General features: G+C 38.2%; 1 protein-coding gene across 5 annotated transcripts in view; it reads right to left on the bottom strand.

Annotated features, from left to right (window-relative positions):
- Nucleotides 1-24,966, bottom strand: part of pde4ba (phosphodiesterase 4B, cAMP-specific a) — a 547,072-nt gene that overhangs the window by 154,501 nt on the left and 367,605 nt on the right. For 4 of the 5 annotated variants that reach the window (XM_048601743.1, XM_048601742.1, XM_048601745.1 and 1 more), the window contains one exon: nucleotides 1,895-2,089. In XM_048601743.1, coding sequence (XP_048457700.1) covers nucleotides 1,895-2,089 — 195 coding nt within the window. Of the gene's footprint in view, nucleotides 1-1,894; nucleotides 2,090-15,584; nucleotides 15,796-24,966 lie in introns of those variants that run through there. The other variant, XM_048601744.1, reaches the window with a different exon arrangement.

Here is a 24,966-nt window from a genome sequence, read left to right as displayed (position 1 = left end):
CAGAATTTAACTGAAGTTTTACATGTATTTTCTTGTCCCACTATGCACAGGTACTTATCTGCTAAGGAAAAAGAACTGCAGGACATTCCCAAAACCCATTACTGTCATAGAGGCTGCTAAGTACTTTCTGGGACAACACATCTGTTATAAGAACAGCAAGACCCTCAATCCCTTTCACTCTTCATGCCACCTAATGCCCCATCCACCCCCTCCCATGGTGCCTCATACCCACCATGTCAAGGTATGACACTTGCTTGCCCAGTCATGCACCGTGTATTAAACTAATGTACTCTATAATATCATCAGGATGTTTTATAAAAGAGTTTTTAAGAAAAGTCAATTATTGATTTTCAATTTCTTAAAAGAAAACATTATTATACATTTTTGGCTGACAGCAGAGATATCCCTTAGTGTTTATACCAGGGAAATATTGCTTTACTTATAGTTCTGGCTCTCTGTTCTGTTTCATCATCAATTGCATAATTACTTGCAGTTTTTGTGATCAATATTTTAAAAGATTTAATTTATTGGGCAACAGTGTGTTCAAATATCACAACTGTGTTCTGGATGCTCTTTATGCATAAGAATTAGAAATCCTACAAGTGCAAACTGATGAACATTCATTAGCAATATGCACTACTTACACAGACATAATATACCTGGATTCCATCAGAAGCTTCTTCCCTCAGGTCCCTGTTCCATGCAATCTGACATAATTTGACATCAGTGATGATGAGGTCTAGCTATTAGCATAACATGATATTGAGATGTTGGTATTTGACTGGGTGGACAAAGTCAGAAGTCACACAACACCAAATGACTTCACTTGATGAAGGAACAGCGTTTCAAAAGCTTGTGATTTCAATAAACCTGTTGGACTATAACCTGGTGGTGCGTGACTATTAGTATAACAGCTATTAACTGCTCTTGCTACACAGTGAAAAAAGCCTTTTTTTAAGGAAGTGGAAAGTAAAGAATGAATGCTTTATTTTTAATCAAGAAATTCTGGGATAATCTTGTACCCATTATGTTATGCAACTTTCTCTCAGTGACTATTGAAAGAAATCCAAGAGACAAAAAACCTGCAGCCAATCTTATTGTGGATAAAAACAAAACAACAGGAAAAAAATGATTAATAGAATCAATAGAAAGAAGAGAGAAAATCAAGAATGACGGAAAAAGAACCAAGGGGATACAAATTATAAGCTAAGAAAAAAAGATGGAGAAAGAAAAGGAAGAGATGGAAAGGAAGATGAAGATAAAGAGAAAAGCATTTAATTCACAGTTCTAATACGGAGAAAGGATTATGAACTCAAGCTTCACAACGATACAGGTGCCAACTGAGAAGAGCTATATTTTCACTGTCTTTTAATTTTGTGAAATTGAATCTGTGTATCCAATTGTCAATGCACCGAGAACTACTCATTGGTTTAATCTACCAGTGTGTTCTTTCTTTAAATGATTGAAAACGATATAATTGGTTTTAATACTTAAAACATGAATGGCGGCTCACAAAACTACTTTAAATTGTTTTCACTTCAAAAGATTAGCTTTTGGACAAAACTTTGTGTCAGTTCGTTTTATACAATAGGCTGTGTCTACCAGTTTTGCTGGTGTGAGGCCACTGTGTTCAGGTGATTTTTGATGGGTAAAAGTGCTTCATCCTTCAGTAACTAAGACATTCAATGCAGTTGATCTAAATTTAGCTGATGAAACTCAGCTCCCCAGAGGATCCAAAATCAGACCCCAATTAGAATAGCTGATAAATTAGGTTGCAATTTTAAAACATATTACTCCTTGACACTTTGCCCCCACCATATAGTTGCACTTCATCTGAAAGCATCAAATCCAAATTTTACAGCTCTGAATGCTGCAAAGTTACCAACCTACTTACATTTCACTTGCAATTGATGAATTCCTAGACATAGATTTTGGTGATAATTCATAATCACTGTCTGAGCGATACAGAAAGGATTCTCGTCGTTGGTTGTGGCTTGGGAAATTAGTGTGCAATACAAGTCCTGATCCAGGGCTGACCTGAGGATCCAATGGACTCCGGCCTGGAGAAGGTCCATTCTCAACATCAAAACTATTAGAAACAAAAAAAAAGCTGTATTGGCAAATGCTTACAGGTAACATAAAGGTTATGACTGAATCTATCTTATTACATAGATTTTATTTTCATTGATTTGGTTGAACGACAAATAATTTAATATTTATGGTAGATAGGTGCCTGATTCTCTGCCACTTAAACTTTGAACCTGCCACCATAATAATAATCAATAAACAAGCCCAATCAAGTTCTTCAAATTGATCAACATTTACCAATTGCAAAACATTGGAGTTGTATGCATGTAGTATTGAAAAAGCGGTCATAAAACTTGTAAGAATGAAGAGATTGTATCACATCTTGTTAAACAAGAGGATGAGAGAAATGTTACAGCAATTACTAGTATTATTAGAAAGGTCCTGAAAATGCTTGATGGACCTTAAGTATGATAAATAAAGACAAGTCTTACTTCGTGGTTTCTTCATAAACTCTATAAGAACTTTATTTATTCAGCAATTGGAAGCAATATCCTGAGCAATAGAGCTCTATGCAGTAACTTTCTGTAACATAGCTAGAACATGTGGACATGGGCTCTAGAAGAAATTTGAATCATGAACCACAGCCTGTATTTACATAGTGCCTATTCAACAATTGATACAATTGGTAGATGCAGATGCTTGTTACTCAGGTGAAAATGACCTCATTTCAAGTTTTTGCAACTGTAGTAGACCAACACAATAGCAATTTATGCACAGAAAAGAAAGATTTAAACTAGTACTGTCAATTTTTGATTTGTAAATGAATATCCAAAACAGTGAGATGATATCAATGTTTAAGAGCTTCAGAATTCTAACACTTCCACTGGCTGTATTCAACAAAATAGAATTAAAAGCCACTGATTAAACTCACCCAGGAATGACAAAGTGTGTTCTGGCCTACTAACAACGCGTGTTGACGTAGATCTGCTGTAGTCTCTAAAGTCACTCATCTTGCAATGTGCGACAGTCAACATAGGAGCAGGAGTAGGCCATTGACTCTTCACGCCTTCTCTGCCATTCAATAAAATCATGGCTGATCTCATTGTGGTCTAAAGTTCACTTTCTTCTCTGAGTTTAACAGTTTTGACTCCATTGTTTATTAAAAATCTATCCAATGGAGCCTTGAACAAATTCAATGTCTCAGCCTCAACTTTCTGGGAGAAAGAATTCCAGAGAGTAATGGTCATCTGAGAGGGAAAAAAAAGCCTCTCATCTGTCTTAAAAGGGAGACCACTTATTTTTAAACCATGTTCCTAGTTCTTACTGAAAACAACCAATCCTGGAGATCACAGCGGGTTAGACAGCATCCATGGAGAGAGAGCAAGCTAATATTTCAAGTTTAGATGACACTTCATCAGAGCTGACATGAAGTGTGGAGGGGGCAGCATTTATGCTTTAGTTTGGGGTGGGGGGGGTGTGGCTTTAGGGTACTGGTCGAGAAAAGATGTAGATAGTTCAGATTAAATGATCGGAATGTGAATGGCCCAGTTCTTATGTCCCCGCATGAGGAAGTATTCTCCTGGTATTTACCCCATCAAATCCTCTCAGGATCTTCTATGTTCCAATAAGATCATCTCACATTCTTCTAAACTTCAATGGGTATAGGCCCGGTCTGTTAAGCTTTTCCTGAGATAGACTCTTCATCTCAGGAATGAGTCAAGTGAATCTCCTCTGAACTGTTTCACTGAACTAAATCAAAAAAATCCTAATAAATGGCTACATGGAAACTCAAAATTACTCCTCAAAGATAAAAGGATCCTCAAGAAATTACTCAAACACAAGTTGATAAGGACTTAATGATTATACCCAAATATCCATAAGTAAATTTATGGAGAAAAAATAATATTTTAACAATCTTCCAAAATGTTGTAAAGTAAGGAATATCGTCCAAGAACAGGAAGATGAAAAACATGACATCCTTGTCCAAATGAGATAGGGATAAAAGAAATGGACGCCAGTTAATATAGTTTCTGATACACCACTAGGAGTGGATTTTGCACTCTCCGTGACTGGTACCAATGAAGCAGGTAAAGCATTTGCAAGAAGGGTCTTGCCCTGTACTTAGAATTATAGCTGTTCCTGCAGACATCAGAGGCTGGCAGCAGAGGGAGTGGCCTAATGGCTCAGAACAACAGGAAGGTCTTGAGGCTCAAAAATCCATTTTCTGACGTTCAGTTTTCCAATGAAAGCCCTTCCAGCAAATGAGAAAGAAAGTGACTCAGAAGGGCTGTGAACTCCATTTAGTGATAAAGTCCAATGCTTGTCCTTTGTATGCATCTGTTGTAGAAACAAATATTCTGCTTCCTGTGGAAAATAAAAATAATGCAAAGCCACTCTGTTCAAGCTGCTTTTCTTTTTTGGAACATAAAATAGGTGAATCAGCTCCAAGTCTATAATACAGGATGAAATTCTTGAAAACTTCAAGAAATGTTGATTAATTTTCTTGCTTTAAATTGTATATGGCTGATATTTTATTAGACTAATGATGCATATATGCAACCAGAATCTCAGCCACAGAATTATCCATGCTTTGGTGTTAAGTTTTGTTTGATAACATTCTTCTGAAGTACGTTATTACACTAAAAGCTGTACTGAAATTTATGCTGTTAATATGTTGTTTTAGTGTGGTTTGGATTTGCAGGTCCGAGAATGTCTTTGATCTAGATACAAATATCAATGAAACAATAATTTCAGGTAGTTTGATTCTTTAAACTATGTCAGTTAGTTTGACAATGGAGTGATGGTGATACAGATGCTTTATCATGTAAAAATTTTTAGATCAAGTTAGGTAGATTATTTTAAAAATCTGAAGATACGCTAAGCACACTCTGCTTTCAGAAGCATTTCAAGTGTTTTAAAAATATTGGTCCTTAGTTCGAATTTCTGACATAATAATCTAATTGATAACAGTTTAACACCAATGACTGCATTATTATAGAATCATAGAATAGTTACAACACAGGAGACCATATGACTCCTTATGACCATGTTAGTTCTCGGACAGAGCAACTCAGCAAGTTCCGGCCTCTAGCCCTTTCCTTATCGCCCTACAAATTTGAAACTTATCCAATACCCTTCTGAAATCCATGACAGAATCTGCATCCACTGCATTCTCTAGCACTGCCTTCTGAGTCCTTATGGTGGTCTTAGTGACATGGGCTGTGGTAAGATCTATGGCAGAATCAGACGAGCAGTCCGGTAAGGTCCATCTCAACATCGGGAGTCTCTTGCACCATCTTTTATACTTTTGACAATTGACATGCTGAGTTTCTCATTATAGACGGCATTATTAGCAACAATTGCAAATTAAGGGGAATTATTGTTTATTAAGTGCCCTATTGACAGTCCGCCCGTGATATTAATATTCAGCTTCCAATTTTATTGAACAAGCTAGACATCAAGAAAACTTGATGTCAAAATTAGAGGATACTGAGCAAATTCAGCTCGTTGCTTGTTCCCAAGGATCTCCATGTTGCTTAGGGCCAAACATATCAAGACATGATCCATGAGCGCCTGCCACACACACGCCACTTTCATTCACATTAGCATCTGACATTTCACAATCCCTCATGACCATCTTGGCACCTCTTTGATATACTCGCAGGGCACTCAGAAAGCAGGGATTTGCATTACAACCAGCACTGAAAGGCTTCCGCAGGGACAGGCATCCACCTCACTGATTGGATCAAGTTGCATTGCAGGTCTGCTTCTGTGTTCTCTTAGCACTTGCTCACACTCAAGGTCAAGTTTTAAAAGTAGTCTTCACTGAAGTCCACTGTATACACCCACCAGTTAGGCGGATTTGGCACAGTGAAGTCACAGGCTCCCATAACTGATCAAGGGATTCTTCACAGTCGGGCAGTCACTTGCGGTGTTCAGGTGTCTCTCTGCATTTTAGGAGTGAGTCACAATCAGTCCTGTGCTTTCAAAGTGGTCAGGGAAATATACAGCAAGAGAGCAAGAGATCTGGAGTTGTCCAGATAGATTGCTCAAAGGAGTGTGTCGCAATCAGTCTTCTGGTTCCGTCCAGAGAAAGTAATGGAAAGGGGATAGGTGTTGTGGATGGAAGGGGATAGGGCAGCCACAGCAGTGGGAAGGAGACTCAGCAAGTTATTCAAAGGGTTGGGGGCTACAGGTTGTTGGGTAGTGGTGAAGCGGGATGAAAATTGTGAAGTGGGTCAACACTGTCTGCAATGGGGAGATCTTAAAGAGAACACCTATCCTTTGCATGACCCCTTGATCAAGACCTCGACGTCCCTGTTGGAGAATCATAGTGCCATCTTCCTCTTCTCCGAGATGTTCTAGAAACGTCCTTGACGGAGTAAGGCAACATCAGAATGCCAGTGCTCATCCAGGTGCACAACAGCCTTTTAAGCTAATGCTTTAGAAAAGTTAGCTTAACTACCTGCTTGTGCACTCATTACTGACCTCTGAGGAACTGTACATTATACCTTCTTCCAATCTAAAAAATAACTAGTCAGAACTATTTCTGTCATTCACCCACTTTATTTCCATTTTGCCACTTGCCGTTTTACTCCAGAGGTTTCATCTTTGCTAACAAGTTTACCATGTGGTCCTTTTATCAACCTGTTAAAAGTCCATTTAGATCACATCAGCTGCATCAATACTTCATTATCTCACTAAATTATGTATTCAAGCATTTAAACAAGATGTCCTACCACAAATGGAAGACGACAGTAGTTGAGTGTCAGTCATTTCAATTCATGGGCATTATTGCAGGAACTCCTCAAAGTAGTATCCTATGCCCAACCATCTTCAACTGCTTCATCAAAGATGTTTTTTCCATCATAGAAGCAGTATTGGAAAACATTGCATAACATTCAGCAACATTCGCGACTTCTACTTCAATGAAGCAGTCCATGTCCATATGCAAAAGGATCTGGACAACATCCAGGCTTGGGTTGGTAAGTGAAAACTGACTCCAGTCCCAAAAACTGGATGTGAAACGTTAAGTATGTTTTTTTCTCCAATGATGCTGCCACATCTACTGAGTTTCTCCAGCACTTTCTATATTAAACAGCCAGGTTACTTAAAAAGTGCTGCTGAAATCACTTGCAGCATCCTTATTACTACTCAGGCCTATGTAATTCTGGACACATGCTGAACCTTACTGACCTCTGCACCATCAGCTACTCTCTAATTTTAAGCAGTGCAGCTATCGGGGGCCCTAGCCTTCTTTCGTTTGTGATAAGCTGTATATTGTACTCATGCCAACAATGTCATCCACAATTGGTATAATGATACATTTCGACATGATTCATATAATAGTCTCTTTAATAAGAAAAAACAGCTTTGAGAGATGCCAGCATCCTTTTAAATGAAAAGAAATACACACCTCTAATTTCCAGAGATTTTCCCAAACTCCCACCATAATAACAATGGATATCCCAGAGAAATAATGTAAATAATGAGCAGTACAGTCAGAGTTCTCTGCTGATTTTCCAAAAAGGAAAAAGGAAACTGCTCAACTTCTATCCCTAAGCATTACTTTATGGTGTCTCTAAGTTCACAATCTCTATTAGAAGTGTAATGCGCAGAATATAATTACAGCAAATATTCAATTGCATAGAACAGTGCCATAACTATTTTGCACTGGTTGGAACTGAGGTTCGAGTGCAGTGCAGGCTGATGTAATTAAATTAAATCCTCCTCTCAGTGCTGGGTTCAGGACTTTTGTGAAATACCAGTTCAGAGAAAAAGCAAACGAAGACCAACAGGGCAATAACACTGGATTATTTTGAATATCCCAAGAAGCTAGGAATAAAAGTTTATGGTCAATGAATTAAGAGTCTAATGATGACTATGAATCCTTTATTGATTGTTGGGGAAAAACCCATCTGGTTCACTAATGTCCTTTAGGGAAGGAAACTGCCATCCTTACCCGGTCTGGCCTACATGTGACTCCAGACCCACAGCAATGTGGTTGACTCTCAACTGCCCCCGGGCATTTAGAGATGGGCAATAAATGCTGACTGGCCAGCGACACCCTCGTCCCATTAATGAATAAAGGAAACAAAAAACACAATTTTGGAAAAGGAAGTAAATAACTGATGTGACAGTAGGATAATAATAAATGGGCCCCTAGTGACAAGGGCTATCCCAAGTACACATGGCTGATAATGATAGTGAGACATTCACAGAGCAAGACAGGGGTGTCCTAAAACTAAATAAATCTCAAACATGCACCAGAGCCATCATGAGCCATCACAGAGCACACCACTCAGGTTCTTAAAATGCATTTCTGCTGCCTTAACTAGTTTGGTTCTGCTCTACAATATACATGCCAGAGGCTGTCATAAATAATACTGTTCAGCTGTGTAATGCTCAACCTGTTTCTGCAACACAGTGTTGTAAATTGACACAAAAGGAGATCAGCTCCACTCCAATGATGAGGATTTGTCAAAGCCTTCTACCCCACTTAGCCTTTCACAGGTACCAAAATCATAGATGTGCAAGGAAAGGTAGGGTCAACTTGATTTAACAAGTTTTACACAACAATAAAGAATTTGCATGACCATCACTCCATCACAGTCCTGGGTTGTAGATCTTGCTCTGGTATCTTCCTTTGCCAAGTTAAGCATAAACCAATGTCTTCTACTAACTATAATAGAATGGGGAGCAGTGCATTGTCACAGATACCCACTAATGAGAGCTCATAAGGATATCCTTTTAACAGCCTGCCTTACCCAATTATCCTAATTCAGAACTGCCTTTAAGGTGCCTTGTTTGTAACTGCATCTGTCTCATTTATATCCACTAAGAGTAAAGTGGGTCAATATCCTCTAGTGTGCATAGATGGGATGCCAGCTGTGCTTGCATTTTAAGGCACATTCCACAGAATGATGATCACAGAATTAACATTTCACTTAAACATTCAATAAAGCATAAGTGCCATACAATTCCAATCACAACAGGAACAGTATGTCTTTCACACAACCTCAGCCTTACTTTCAAAGGAACATGCAGGTTCCAAAATTTGCTACCCTACACTTATTGAAGTCCATTTACCAATTGTGCATCCATTTACAATTTTGTTACAGCCACCCTCTTAATTAACTTCCCTCGAATTTGATGTTATCCACAAATGTTGATAGGGTAACTCCGATTCCAGACACCAAATGACGTATATAAATGGTGACCAACAGTGGTCTCTCAGTGTTAATCCCTGTGGAACAATACCTCCCACTTTTTAACCAAACTTAATAAGTACTTTGTACACCTACTCTATTTTTTAAATTTTGTAGCTGGCTGCTATTTGTCTTACTTCTTGCCCTCTGACTCCACGCATTCTGATATTTGTCATCAGTCTGCTGTGCAGTATCTTATCACAAGACCTTTTAAATTCCAAAAAATATTACATCCACCGCATGTGTGTCTGTCCTTATGTGTATCTGATGTGTGTCCAGTTGTGTACTCAGGCATTTGGTTACAATTTTTCCACATAATATCTCTCGGGTATCTATTCAGCTAAATAAATCTGATCTTTTAAAGTTTCAGACTCTAACTCAGGATGATACTCCCTGGAACAATCAGAAAAAGTAAGGGAATTGCTCACCACAATTTTACACTTCCCAGGCAATTTCTACAGTGGTCAGCATGTTGGGATCTCTGCTGATCCAGCTATGGATTTTGGGTCATACATCCAGTCTCTGAATATCTGGAAATTTGAAGATCTGGGCCATAATGTTTTCAGTTTCTTGATATTTATCATTAGATTTTAAAATATCAATTGCATTGCCTTGCTCATAACTAATGTTAAAAAAGTTGTTTTTTAGATCCCTGGACTTGTTCTATCACCATTTTTAAATGCAGGATGTGATGTAGGGTGAGAGACTTATTCATAGATTGCCATAATTTATTTTTGATTTTTATATTTTTAAAAAGTGGCATGTGGGTTTGGTTCATGTCTGCAAAGGTGTTCAATGATTAACTTGTAGGTAATTTTATAGCCATGGGTAATTTCCTTTTTAAAAGAGTCTTGTTTCTGGGCTCTTGGAGCCTAATGAATATTTGTTTATACTGGGAGAGGTTTGAAGAGCAAACAAAGAAATCAGTTATGCATTAGGTTCTCAGTTTAGCAGGTTAGAAATGATTTTGTTCTTTTGATTAGGAGAAACAACCATTGCATCAAGAAGTTTTCTGGGTTTCAGTTTGGGCAGTTTGCACAAGTTTTGGTTGAAGCTGGATGCGAAAGGGAAATAGTTCAAACTGTTATGATTTAGGTTTCTTCGGTGTGAGCAGTTTAGCTTGAAAGTTCCAGACCTGAATTATTTGGTTGCAATCCTGAAAGAGTTATTTAACATTAAGAAAGTCTACTCTCAATTGTATGAAGACATAAGGAAGAGGCTAATTCACTCTCAGGACCAGGAATTGAGGCATTGACTTAACAGATGCTTGTGTGATAGGTAAGGGAATTTTCTCCCTTGTGTGAATACTATAAAGGATTCATTTTGAGATTAAGGGGATTGTATTTTACCCTGGTGTTTCTAAACCTTTGTGTAAATGGTTTGGTTTACTCTATTTAATCTTCATTTCTTTTGCATAACATATTTCTGCTTTATTGTTAAAACCAGATCAGCAGCATTATGAATGTTTTTCTGCAAAAGATCACCTTCTTAAAACTAAAAATGAACAAATTATTATCTAACAGGACAGATTTCAGTCCAGGATCTGACATGCTCAGTTATAACATGATATTGGATCATAACAACTGGGAGTTATTGGCAGGATTTGAATTCACTGGGTTTAAGGGAAACATACGTATTTCTTTGCAGTGGGTCTCTGGTGGTTTTGAACTTAAAATAGCTGTGCTGTGGTGACAATTATTGCATAGAATTTAAATATAGCTTTGAATATGGCCAAGAGTTTTCTGGAATTGGAAGATATAACAGTGAACTGTTCAAAATCTTTGACTAAAGCTAAACTGAGAGAGTTAGCAGATAAATTGAAGTTAGAAGTAAAAGTAGGATCTGGTAAGGATCAGATGCATGAAGTGATTTTCTAACATTTAGAATTAGAAGTTTTAAAAAACTCAAATTAGAATATCACATCTGGAAGTAGCTAAGATATAGTTAGAAATTTTAAAGATTTTAGTTAATAGAAAAACAAAAGATGAATGACAAGTTAAGAAAACTTGAAATGAAAAGAGAGGAAAAAGATTAATAGAGGATAATGGAAAAAGAGATGGAATTAAGAAAATTTAATTCCAAGGAGGTGGTGATGACCTAGTATTATCATCACTGGACTATTAATCCAGAGACTCATGAAATGTTCAGGGGACCCAGGATCGAATCCCGCCACAGCAGATGGTGGAATTTAAATTCGATAAAAATCTGGAATTAAGAGTCTAATAATGACCATCAATCAATTGTCGATTGTTGGAAAAACCTAATGTCCTTTAGGGAAGGAAACTGCCACCTTACCTGATCTGGCCTAGATGTGACCCCAGAAACACAGCAATGTGTTGACTCTTAAACTGCCCTCTGGGCAATAAATGCTGGCCTGGCCAGCAACACCTCTTCCCATAAACAAATTTTTAAAAAAGACAGAGCAATTAGAGACCATGAGTTGGCCATGGAACCAGCTCACAGCAAAGAAGAATAGGAGTGGGACCGGTTTAAGAAAAGATAGCAGGATGCCAAAGTAATAAACGAGTAAGCTTGGGAAGAAAGTGACAAGAAAATTAATATTACATTATAATAAGCCTGGGCATACCAAAAACATTGCTGGAAGTTAAATTAGAGACTGATTGGAGTGGTGGGAATGTCTAAGAAATCTTTATGATGGGAGCATTGGGAATGGAGGTAGGTATTAAAACTACAGCAGCAGTACAAAAAGAATACATTTCCTTCTAATGTACTAAGAAGGAAGAGATGGATCTAGACAAACATGTTTTTTTTTTGAATATAGTCAAGATGAAACAGACCACTGGATGTTCCGAGTATTTTATCGTAGATGTAGAGATATTTACCTCATGACTTGAATTAAGGACATAAACCAAGATATTGACTCCCACTGGAAATTTTACATCACAAATATTAAGAAAAAGACTACTTTGGGAATAAACATGTACATGTTTTACTTATCACATACACTGTCAAATGTGCATTCGAAAAATGGCATCAAACTTTGAAGACTATCATTAGAGCTTATTGCCAAGAATGTCCTCATGATTGGGGTGAGGGAATTCCTTTATTACTATTTGCCATTGGGGATGCTACTAATGAGTCAAGAGAATTTAGTTTTTTTGTACTAATATATAAACATGAGGTGAAAGAACCGCTTAAATTAACTGAGAAAAACTGATAAACCAAAGCTCTGAAATCTGAGCTTCCAAAAAAAAAATCAGTTGCAATCATACCAAAGATCATATTAACTATCAAATGGTCCCCTGGTACTTTTTCCTTCTCTAATGAATGCTTTTCTAATTATGACTCTGGTATTACTTGCCTAACTGCTTTTAATATTCTCAGTTGCAATCCACCCTGACCTGGGGTTTTATCACTACTACCTAATTGTTTTTCTTTACAGGTGAGATGTTTCTCCCAAGAATTCTATGTGTCACAATTTTAAAACGTTTCCTACCACTGTTCCATTTCACTATTTGATAGTAACTGTTTTTTTTTTAAAAAACAGTTTATTACTTTGTTTTTGTCTTCCTTATGACCACCTCAATCTTCATCTTGAAGCCAATTTTGCTGCAAATGCCTCCAAGTTTCCTTATGTTTTCTTAGCTTGCCATTTTCTTCTCTTACCATTTTCAAATGTGTAATATCTCGATATGTATTTAAATATTAATAGAATCTCAAGTGTGATGATCACAGGTTGACTATGTTAGCCATATATTGTCAGATCCATCACTTCTACCTCTCAAGCTTTTACTATATTGAATAAGAAGATTCCAGCAGACACCATAAATATTCTATTCCCTATGTTTCTTTTGCTACTGATCATGCCAATCTATTTGAAATTTTTCCCATGATTATTGGCCCTTTACACATTTCATATTTTGTTTTGACATATCTCTTCTACCACTATGTTTTGCATTATTAGATGCTATTAGTACAATCAATTACTTATCTTAATTTCTATCATAATAAATCTGTTTCTAATTTGCTTTACCTGTCATCATTTTTGCTGGTATTATGTAATCACCGAGTAATAAAGCTAGTCTATTCCCTTCCTTACCTATCTGTTCTGATAATATTATAACCTGTAAACATTATTTGCCAGTGTAGGAGGCTATGAACCTGACTGCTGGCTGATAAAGTTTCGGCGAAACCCTTTAGACAGCCTGATCAAATCTTACAGTTGTCAGCAGGCTTTTAATTGCCTGAGATCATGGCTTTTGCCCCCATGCGGGTGAGGTGGCATTCAGTACTCTATAAGGAGGCAAAGTTGAGGATAGTCAACCATGGTGATTGAGAGTGGCAAGGTAGTTTGGGGAGGGTGAGCACCACAATTGGGAGAACATGGTGAGAAGACACATTTAAGGTGAGGATCACAGATGAGGAGGGTGTCCATTAGGCAGAATGTCCCTGAACAGAAGGTCACTGCACAAACAACCCACTGCCACGCCATTAGAATATACCTGGTGGTGTGACTAAGTAGCATTGAGTGCCAAAACAGTTAAAATAAAACAGTATTACTTGGAAACATTACTTGGTTGCACTGAACCAAGTTAAGGGTCTCAATTAGCCCAATAGGCACAAGATTCCTGGCACCTTACTGCTGGGAAAATACCAGCAAAGAAGGGCAGGCATTGAGCACAACACTCCCTTACCACTCCACCCCGTGAATTAGCCTGCTCTCATGGGTAGGGATGGGAGGAGTGGGTATAACACCACTTCTCCCATTTTGTTTTGGATGCTGTACACATTGCTTCACAGGCATTTTAATACATCTTTAAATAGCTGATTCTTTTTCCTACTTTATGAATTTGAAGTTCTATCAACTGCTCTATTTATCCTTTTTGCTAACGCACTGATCCGACTCTAATTCAGTCGGGCCACTCGTAGGGGAATAGTTGCTTTTTGACTTAGTATGGCTATCAGTGTTCCATGCAACAATTAAACTTCCCACACCAGTCTCTCAGTCATGCATTAATCTTTCTCATCTGTTTATCCTTGCATGTTGCTCAGGCAGTAAGCTCGATATCGTCATTCTGGAGTTTGTTAATTGTTTCAAATGTATTTTTGGCCATCTGAATATCACCTTATATGACTTGGTGTCAGATTTTGTTTGGAAAAACATCACAGCTTCACAGGAGTGTTATCATGTTAAAAGGTGCTTTATAAACACATGTCGTTGTTACTGTTGATTGGACTCCAATTGTTAACCAATGAAGTGACCTCAACAGGAAAATATGTCGTCATGAAGGTCGAGTTATTGGTTCAGACGCCCTTCATGGTCCAATTGCTATTGACACCCACTGTAACTCAGATTAAAGATGACTGGCTGGGCCTGATAACAAATAAATGTCTGCTTTCAATGGAACTGTATTCCAGCAAATAAATCTCCAAAAGAGAAAAAATAATTTTGTATAATTATAACAAATAAGGGTAAAATAAAAATTCTACATAGTAGCAACATTGCAAGCATTAAAAAGGTATACAGGTTGCCTAGAGAATTTACCACTGAATTGAAGATATATTTTAGAAAACATTCAAAAATGATGTATAGTTTTTTAAACACTGACATCTTCTATATGCCAAAGTTGATGATGCTGCTAAACCTGTTGTGTCTTTTTAGGATGAATTGATAGGAAATGTCACTTTATCAGCATTGCCACAAGGGCCAAGAAAGTGTAACAGAAAAATGGCTAACATAGCAACTAAGGAAAGCACAGGAATGATGGCAAACATGATTCAAAGAGAAAGAAAACACAAAGTTAAATGCAACCTTTGTTTCATGTTACTGCACTTTTAGTCCATGTAATGTATATTATGTCCATAAAGAGAAGTGCAAATTTTATACAAAATTACCCTCTCCTAAATTATTGAAGGTCTTATTCCATAGATTAAGGATTTACTAGAATAATAACAAATTTCTTTGAAATTCCTTATGTGATTATTGTTAATATATATGGCTTGCCACAATGTCATCTCACTTTGATTTCTATGTTATGAATTCTGCAGTGGATTAGACAAACTGGATGCAGACAACTTAGTCTCAGAGCCAACAGTAAGGTGCGAGGTTGAGATTTGCATTTCAGTTTCTCGATATATTGAAGTACTTTTAAGTACAAAGCTTACCAAACTGACTGACTAACTAACTAACTAACTCAAGAGATTATGTTTCGGTTAAACAAACTGTGAAGGCCCGTAGTTGTCACATGAATAAATTATATTAAAAAAAAACTTACAACATATGCAAGATCTGGTGTCCTTTCAACTGAACTGAACAACATTATTCTGAATTTTATGTCTATTCAAAAGGTACGAAAATTTGGTACCGAAAAGAAACAAAGTACCAACCTGAGTTGAGATAGGCGAACTCGTTTAATATCTTCCTCACTGAAGGAAAAATGACCTTTATTGGGTCGCTTTACGGCCAAATCCCAAGAAGGAGAATGAAGGATCATTGTCACAAATAGTGTTTGTCCCACATTTCAGTCCTATTATAATCTGGCTATACTGAAATACACACGCACAAAAAGTTTCTTTGCAAATCTTGTCGCTGTGAACTGAAAAGGAATGTGCATGTCCAACTTCCTGAAGTGGATTTTCTCTTGTTTGGAGTGGACTTACAGTTGGCCATAATGCACAGCAGGAATTGAGAGTTGATTGTCAGCAAATCAAAGCAATGTGACTGGGGCTGTGATGAACTCAATTTGATATTAGCAGATTTACTGTCACACCAATGCTAAGAGTTTGGCTACTGCCATTTTAAAGGGACTTTCTCTTGAATGGAGTACCACCTGTGAAGTTTTTCTTCTTAAATGAATCTGTTCAGAGATATTATGACACACTTCTGCAGCAGGTGGAACTTGAACCTGGGCTCAGAAGTAGGGACACCGCCACTGCATTACAAGGGCCTCATAGACAGAACCATATCACACTAATTAATTGAAAATATCTATTAGCAGCTAATTGCTTAATAAACCAGTTCGGAGAGGTTATGAAACAGTCTGGAGCAGGTGGACTTGAATTTAGGTCTCATGGCACAAAGGTAGAGACACTCTCTAGTGTCCTACTCTGGAGGAGCATCTGTGAATTATGGGTCCCTCAATTATGTAATTAGTGGTTCTGTGACCAGATTATGAGTCTGATTATAATTGAGTATTAGGGCATTCACTCCTAAAAGGATACCTTCTCCAAACACCCAAAGAACCTTTCACTCAAAATGAATCTCAACTCATTTTACCTGTCATAAGACTTCAAATGCACTTCATTTAAAAAGGGACAAGGTACGTTGATTTCTCATTGTGACAAATATAACTTTGTTTGGGGCAGGTTTCCGTGATATACATTAATCTGAAACACTATCTAACTTGTCTCCAAAAGGAAAAAATGGTGATTTAAGTACCTCAGAAAGACAATCAACAATGTGAGCCTTGATTATATAGGAGGCCAGGCAATGGTCCAGTTAGCAGCTGTGTAATGTCCCTTGTTGAATACAGTTTTGCATCTTAAGCTTCCAATATCCCACAAATGGAACCACAAGTTTGAAATGTGTCGCTGCCGTATTGACAAAGGCTACAAAATTGCCAGGCAGTGTTCATCCATCAAAAAGTCATATGCAAACAAAGACACCTTGCTGCTAAATATGAGTTTGCCCTAATGAAGCTAGCCCCAAGCCCACTCAAGAAAAATGAGCTTAACAGGCTGTCTTTAGGCTGCAATAGAAAATACATTTTAAAAATGAACAAACCTGAACACAGAGCCGAGAACAGCTGCAGTACTCCTGAGGATCCCACATATAAGGAATTAAGCAGTTGATGGATACCATCCTGTTACACTGATAACTGCTGCACTCTTTCCCCAATTTACATCCAGACTCTTCCAAAATCACTATTGTTGCTCACTGTTCCACCACAGACACTGACAGCTACTTACCAAATGTCACTCTTTCCAGTTGTTCTTTCCTCAAATGCTCAAAGACTACCGCAATGCCAGTAATAGCCCAATTTTCCAATGTACTTTACTAGAATGATCATTGCTTTCAACAATTTGTTGGCTTGTTGGAAATGAATTGAGGCCTAGCCACAATATCAGGAACACCTTTGCCAGTCATAAGAAGTGATTCCTGTGCACCACTTCACTTACACCCTCCCCCCATCACACACAGCAAACACCAAAAATTGGCCACCTGAATTTCATTAATTTTCATTTCTTCCCTTTACTTCTTTCCACAGAACTTCTTCCTTACTCAAATTTAATCTATTTCCTTCAAGTTTACTCATCTGTTTCTTTATCTATCATTAACTCTCAATGGTTAAGGTGACAGACTACAGTTCCTGTTGTTCACCAAAGTTCTACATACACAAATCGTTTTCAACGTGAAGGGTTACAAGTAGTCAAAAAAAAGTTGCAACAATTATTTTTGTCAATAATGTGAGGAAATGCCTCACAGTGCCATAGACTGGGTTTGATTCCACCCTCGGGCGACTGTCTGTGTGGAGTTTGCACGTTCTCCCTGTGCCTGCGTGGGTTTCCTCCAGGTGCTCCAATTTCCTCCCACAGTCCAAAGATGTGCAGGTTAGGTGGATTGGCCATGCTAAATTGCTCATAGTGTTCAGGGATGTGTAGATTAGGTGGGTTATAGGGGATGGATCTGGGTGGGATACTCTGAGAGTTGGTGTGGACCTGTTGGGCCAAAGGGCCTGTTTCCACACTGTAGGGATTCTATGCTTCTAATTGCAAAGCGAATACAACATTTGCATTTGTAAAGCATATGTAACATAAAAGGCCCCAAGGTGTTTCCAAACAGCTTTGTTAAGCAAACTTCAGCACCACATAAGGTAAAATTAGGGCAAAATGGTCAAAAGTTTTAAACTAGCTACAAATGTTGTGGCCTTAACCACGTCAATTTGTCAAAATATGAAACAATCGATTAATCAGTGATGAACAGGGGTCTGCTACTCATAGGTCTTACAAAGTACCATACATTTATTAAGGAAGCAATAATAAATTCTGCATAAACATAAACTGTAGGATCAACTGTACCTAAGTACTTTTTGGCTTGGGGACTTACCTAATTAGAAGATTGCTGGATTAAATGCATATTGGTAGCATGAAATTTAGAAAAACTTCAGTGAGTTCTATATTGCACTAAAATGAGTAAGTGATTTAGGTAAAATAAATCAGTTGATATGTCAGCAGTGTCATGAATAGGGTCACAGTCAGGAGTGTACTTGCATCAAATTTTGATGCTACATCATTTGTACTGTGGAAATTGTAAGGATTCAGGCTTTGATCAGTAAAACTGCTGCTGTTTTACGTGGTTCTGATCATCCCCACATCCCTTGTTCTGATACTGGACTTAATTTAGGAATGTGAAGTGAAGAAGGCCGTAGACAGGTGTATCAGGACAAAAAATCTCTGCATTTATTAAATACAAAAAAGTGAGTATATCACAAGAAGTAAAAGGCAAATGTACTAAAAAGGGAAATAATACAAAGATGAATACATTACAAGAGATAAAAAGGCAAATACAAAACAGTGAAACTGACACTATCAGTTATTCAGAGGACAGTACTTAAATGTACTCTTAACTTAACACAGATTAATTACTACTGCAAACTAAAGAGTAGTTTTAATCACTTTAATCAGACTTCCTAACCTTGGGGTGTTGTGCACTGTCACCAACCCGCCTTTCCCTTCCTGCCAGCTGGGTTGAATACTTTGGGGTCTCAAGGAAATAAGCTCACCACTGGGGATAGATGCATTTTGAATTACAGCTGACCGTTCCTGCTTGCTGTAGCTAGAGCTTCGCTGAAGAATTGAGATGGTGCAGGCCTTCACTCTGGGTTGAGTCCACTGATGCAGGAAAACATGATGTAGATGTATCTGCTGAGTACTTTGGTTTTCTTACTTTGTAGTGGGATGTGTCTAAGGCCTTGTGGTGTTGATCGGATCAGTGGTTTTCGGAGGTCATCGGTTGTCAGGTCTGCAGGTCGTGATCGTTCACCAGTGGTTGGAGATTGCTGTAGGGATTGTTCTCGGTGCAGTAGCTTTCTGGTATCCTTCTCTAATAGCTCTTGAGGTGTATCGCTCTTCTTCTTCCTCTCTTCTCTATTTTTTTAGGTGAGATCAGGGCCAGCAATTATACTAAATTGCAGGTCTCTTATCTCCACACCAAATCTGTGTTTCCCAATTGTGTTACTGTGCCCCTTTTTGAGGGGAGTTGGCTTCCTGATAGTTTAGTGTAGGTGTAAATGTACTTTGATTAGATGGAACGTCCAGTATTTCTGCAAATGAATATTAATTGAAGTTGGATGTCTCGGTATCTGTAAAGACTCCGTGATATCTGGGTTAAGTTGTTGTCTTAGGTCTAGTTCATTGCTCTTTTAGAGTTGAGGTATGAATTGGAAATTCTAACTGAACAATGGTTCCAGGCAGCTGTCCCTGTGACTGTATTTCCCCAGAGCATAGCCCAGCTGGTCTTTTTTTAAAAAAAAATTTTAATGTTAGAAGTCCAGGGTTTTGGTCCAGTATTTAAAATGATAGGGATTTTTGCTCAATCCTACAAAATCCATAGGACTACTGTTAATCTGACCTGCCTGCCAGGAAAGCAAATGACCCAATTAGCTCCCCTACTTTATTTTCCATATACTTCAATGAAACGTTAAACAGAGTGGTGATGCAGAATGGGTGACTGATCTGATCCAGACCATTTGATATCGGGAGGTTGGTGACCAGAAAGTCTGCGTTCAAGTCCCATCTATCCTGAAGGTGTGTCATAACATCAAGTGGATTAAATTAAAACTACCGAAACAAGTACAGACCCTGCCATTTAAAATGCCAACATTTAATTCGAGAAGCAATCTTAACAGAGAAAGAAATCATCAAGCATTTCTCAATTCCATTATAGCAATTACAAAGATGCTTATAAGGAACTTCTATTTTGGGCTAACAACAGGCGTCCATTCAACAGTTCACCTCCTGTTAAAGTGTAATTTCTCGGATATTCCATCATCCCTAACTAATATTAAGTAACTTGTACTGCACAGCACTGATTGAAAAACAAAATGTTCAATAAATAAACAGTACATAGTTAAGGTCCAATTTCCTTTTGCACCTCATTCTCTAAATGCTGCAGGATTATGTGTAGATGAAATAACAATACTCAGTTTTAGGCTGTCTGGACTGTTTTGAAAGGTCACTTTGGGGTAAGGTTTGTTGTCTGGAACACACAAACGCATTGATGCACAGAGGACTGAACTATGTGATGTAATGGTTGCTGACAAAGGGGTTGAGAAATTTGTTGAGAAGCTAAGGAGAGACCAATAACTAAGTTAGCCCAGCTGGAGAGATTGTGTTTATGAGCAATGAGATGATTGATGGTGTGAATGGTTAGAAGGAATGGGATGGATTGCCATGGATAAACTGGCTTGTGTGGAGTGTGGCCACATTTGAAGGACAATTATTTGTCAAACCTATAATCCAAAAGCTGCGATTTGGGCTAAAAATGAAGATTCACAGGCTTATAGTGTTTCACAAAACTTGGGCATTTACAGCACAGAAAGAGACCATTTAGCCCACTGTGGTCATGGTGGTCAAAGATCTGACTGTACTGATTCAATTTTCCAGCACTTGGCACATAGCCCTGGATGTTATGAAACACAAGTGAATATCCAAATATTGCTTAAATGTTGAGAGTTTCTGACTCAACCACTCTGTTAGGCAAAGACTCACACCAACCTCTGGGTGAAAATATTTTTCAACTCCACTCATAGCCTTCTACCTCTTTACCTTCAATCTATGCCCTCCATTTATTGACACCCCAACTAATGTCTTACTATCCTATGTCTTCCTATCCACCCTGTCTACACCCCCCATAATATGTACATCTCTATAATGTTCCCTCTCAATCCTAGCCAATCTTTCTTGATAACACAGATCCTCCAGCCCAAGCAGCATCTTAGTAAATCGCCACCACATCCTCTCTAATGCAATTATATCCTTCCTATAATATGGTGACAAGAACTGCATGCAATAGTCCAGTTGTTGGCCTAGTCAGCATTTTAGTCACCCTCCAGAATTGGTGTAATTTTACATTTCCCTCAGAATTCTGGTTCTGATTGTCAGATGTCAGCTAAAATGAAAAAATACATCAACGTTCATTCAACAGATTAAGAATGTGATAACAATCTATACCTCTAGAGTTTCAACACAGTCTAACTCCAATGAACATGCCACTGCACTCAGACTCCAGGAAGCTACCATAATAATGTTGATATGATGTTGTAATCCTAATCAAGGACTTCTTTGTAAAATAAGATTAGTGGTTAGGAAGCTGTTTCTCTTCAATGACAGATGTGTAAATTAAAAGGAATAGAATATTAATTTCTCAAGTACTACTGACCCTGTAAAATGTCAACCCACCTTTTCAAATCAGGAGAAAATAGTTTTCAATTATGTTTCATATTCTATGACGATGAACAAGTCACAAGGCCAGACTCTTGACAGAATGTCTGTTTATATCCCTAGGCCTCCTTTTATACTTGAGCATCTTTATGTAGTTTTTTTTCCAGAATGCAATGTCTTGATTCTCTGAATTTCTTTGATGAAAGAATAAGTAGAAATGCTGTATTTAAAGAAGTACTTTTGTAATTTATATACTAATGTGACTAAATGGTTTGCAGGTCTTTCCTAGGTACACAGAATATACAGCACAGAAACAGACAATCAGGTTTAACCAGTCCATGCCAGTGTTTATGCTCCACTCAAATCACCTTCTGGCTCTCCTTACCTAATGCTATCAACATAACATTCTCCTCCCTTCTCCCTCATATGGTTATCTAACCTCGCCTCTAATCTACGCATATTATTTGTTTCAACTACTGCTCTGATACAAGTTCCATACGTTCACTTATCTCTCAGTGAAGAGATTTGATTCAAGATAGGCACCAAGAAATCATGAATTCTAGCATTTCTCTTTTCCACAAGTGGAAAAGCTCTAAGTATACACTAATTAAACATCAGGATTTTAAAAAGATCTCCATTAAGTTATCCTGCAACCTTAATCTAATGTGTTCATTCCCTCCAGAATTGGTGTAATTTTACATTTCTAATACAATTCATGTAACTATTTTTTGCACCTTTACCATGGACACTAAATTATTTCTAGAGCAAGGCAATCACAATTGTACACTAAGCTACAAATAATGTAATAAATAAGGTTTGACACAAGTTTTGTGTAAGCTTTCCACATTTCAGTTTCATCCCGTAGAAATAAAGCTAGTGCTTGGTTTGCCTTCTCATGATGTTATTAACCTGCATCTCCCTGTGTTAAACAAGACTGTTTGTGTCATTGAATCCCTACAGTGCAGAAGCAGGCCTTTGGCCCATCCAGTCCACACCAACATTCTGAACAGAATCCCATCCATAACCATTCTCCTATACTATCCCTGTAACCCTATATTTCCCATGGCTAATCCACCTAACTTGCACATCCTGGACACTATGGGCAATTTAGCATGGCCAAACCACCTACCCTGCACATCTTTGGACTGTGGGAGGAAACCGGGGCACCCAGAGGAAACCCATGCAAACACAGGGAGAACATGCAAACGTGGAGTTTGCCCGAGGGTGGTAAATGGCTTGGTTGGATTTGTGATGCTCTCTGGTGTACATGACATATCTGTGCAGTTTTACACATTCTTGGGTAGATGCTAATGCTGCAGCTATATGGGAACTGCTTGGCTGGGAGTATGACAAGGTCTGGAACACAAATCTTCAGTGTCATTGCTGAAATACAGCCAGTTCTGCTATAACATGTATTCCAGCAACTCAAATTGGCTATAACGAAACTGACAAATAGGGGAACGCTACTTCTAAAATGCCAACTTGTGTTGGCTATAACGCGATTCTATGGGTGCGCGGAGGAGTATGCATCAACATCACACGATTGTTTCACGGGCTTTGTCCTGAGCATGTGCAATGTTAGTCCTGGAAGAGTCTCCGTGCTGGCATCACGTGATCGTTTCACAGATGTTGTTGTGAAGTGTTTTTCGTGAGAGGTGCAGTACTCCGTGATTTTTGGTTCTTTTTTGTAAGTTCTGCTGTGTTACCCACAAAAATGCAAGGACAGAGTGATAAGAATGTTTACAGGAAGTGTCCTGGTAATAAAATTGTGGGTATTGAACATAAAAGAAAGGCTATAACACTGGAAGAGAAGCTAGATGTTATAGAGCGTTTTGAGCATGATAAGAGAACATGCGAAAAAGTTCACATAACAGGAATAAACTGGTCTACTTTATGCACGATTAGTGACAATGCAGAAAAGATTAAAGCAAACTGTATTGCTGGAACAAGTCTGAGTGTGTGGACAGAAGATCAAACAAAAAAGCGATCTGGGACCACCTTTCTCACCATTAAAGAGAAAGCCTTATCAACTTATGAAGATCTAACAAAAAAAGCTGAAAATCGGAGATGTACCTGCCTTTAGTGCTAGCTTTCCACTTCTGTTTTGTCTTCTATCTGGAGGGAAATTGAAAAGCAGTTGCAGCTCTTAGAGGACAACGAATGTAATGCAGAACGCAGCAGGGTAGCAGTTTGTGGAATAAGATCTTATTTGGCACCCTATGAGCAGCTTCTTCGTGAAAGAAGAAAAAGAGAAAAGCAGCAAAAACTGGATTTTTTTTAAGCCAACGCCCAAGATACAGTCAGAAGACAATTAACCACAGCTATCCACTTCTGGATTAATGATTTTTCTCCCTAACCCTGCAACCACAACTGCACCTGAAGGTGATGATGATGATGACGATGACGATCCCCAGTCCCTGCATTAACAACAGTGCTACTTCAAAAACTCCTCTCCCATCAAGCCATCTTGACATTTTTTCAAGGTGTAAGGTGTTAAATTTACTTTTATTTCGTTACTAGATATAAATTAAACATTTAATCAAACTGTGCTATCCTTTGTGTTAGGATTTTGAGTGATTTTTGAGAGATTTTGAGTGATTTTTTTGTTGGTTTGCCCATAACCCCGCTTTTCCCATAGACTCCATTATTTCTATAGCATGATTTTCTATAACGCAATGTTGCACAGGACGCAAATATTGCATTATAGCAGAACTGACTGTATTGTCACAGTCCACACATAGCTTTTGTAGTATCCAATTACTTCAGTGGCCTCTCGATATTACATGAAATACAAATAGACCTGTGTTGTACCTTTACCAAGTTTGCATCTTATTTTTTAAGGTATGCCTGCTGCTACTCCTGCATTCTTCCTCAAAACAGGGTTTATAGCCCCACCTCCTCCTTGTTCACCATCCAAGGGCCTAAACAGTGTCTCCAGATGAAGCAGCATTTCACCTGTACCACCTCCAATCTAGTCTATTGCATTCGCTACACCTAACGTGGTCTATTTTGCATTGGAGAAACCAAATTCAGACTGGTTAACCACTTTGTAGAATACCGCTGGTCCATGCGCAGGCATGACCTCCGACCTTCCTGTAGCCAGTCATTTTAACACAGCATCCTGCTTGCATGCCCACTTGTCTGTCCTCGGTGTGCTGTAATGTTTCAGCGAATTACAACTGGAGGAACAATAGCTCATCTTCAGACTCGGCAATTTACCATCTTCTGGGCTTAATATTATGTTCAGCACCTTCAGATTGTGAACCCACTCTAATTCTTTCCCTTTCTTTTAGCCTTACTGTTTGTACTCTCTATTACCATATCCTGT

This window comes from Rhincodon typus, chromosome 10 (genome assembly GCF_021869965.1).
Source record: "Rhincodon typus isolate 14 chromosome 10, sRhiTyp1.1, whole genome shotgun sequence".
Lineage (NCBI taxonomy): Eukaryota > Metazoa > Chordata > Chondrichthyes > Orectolobiformes > Rhincodontidae > Rhincodon > Rhincodon typus.
Note: the sequence above shows the minus strand (reverse complement) of the source record. Positions and strands in the feature narration are given on the sequence as shown.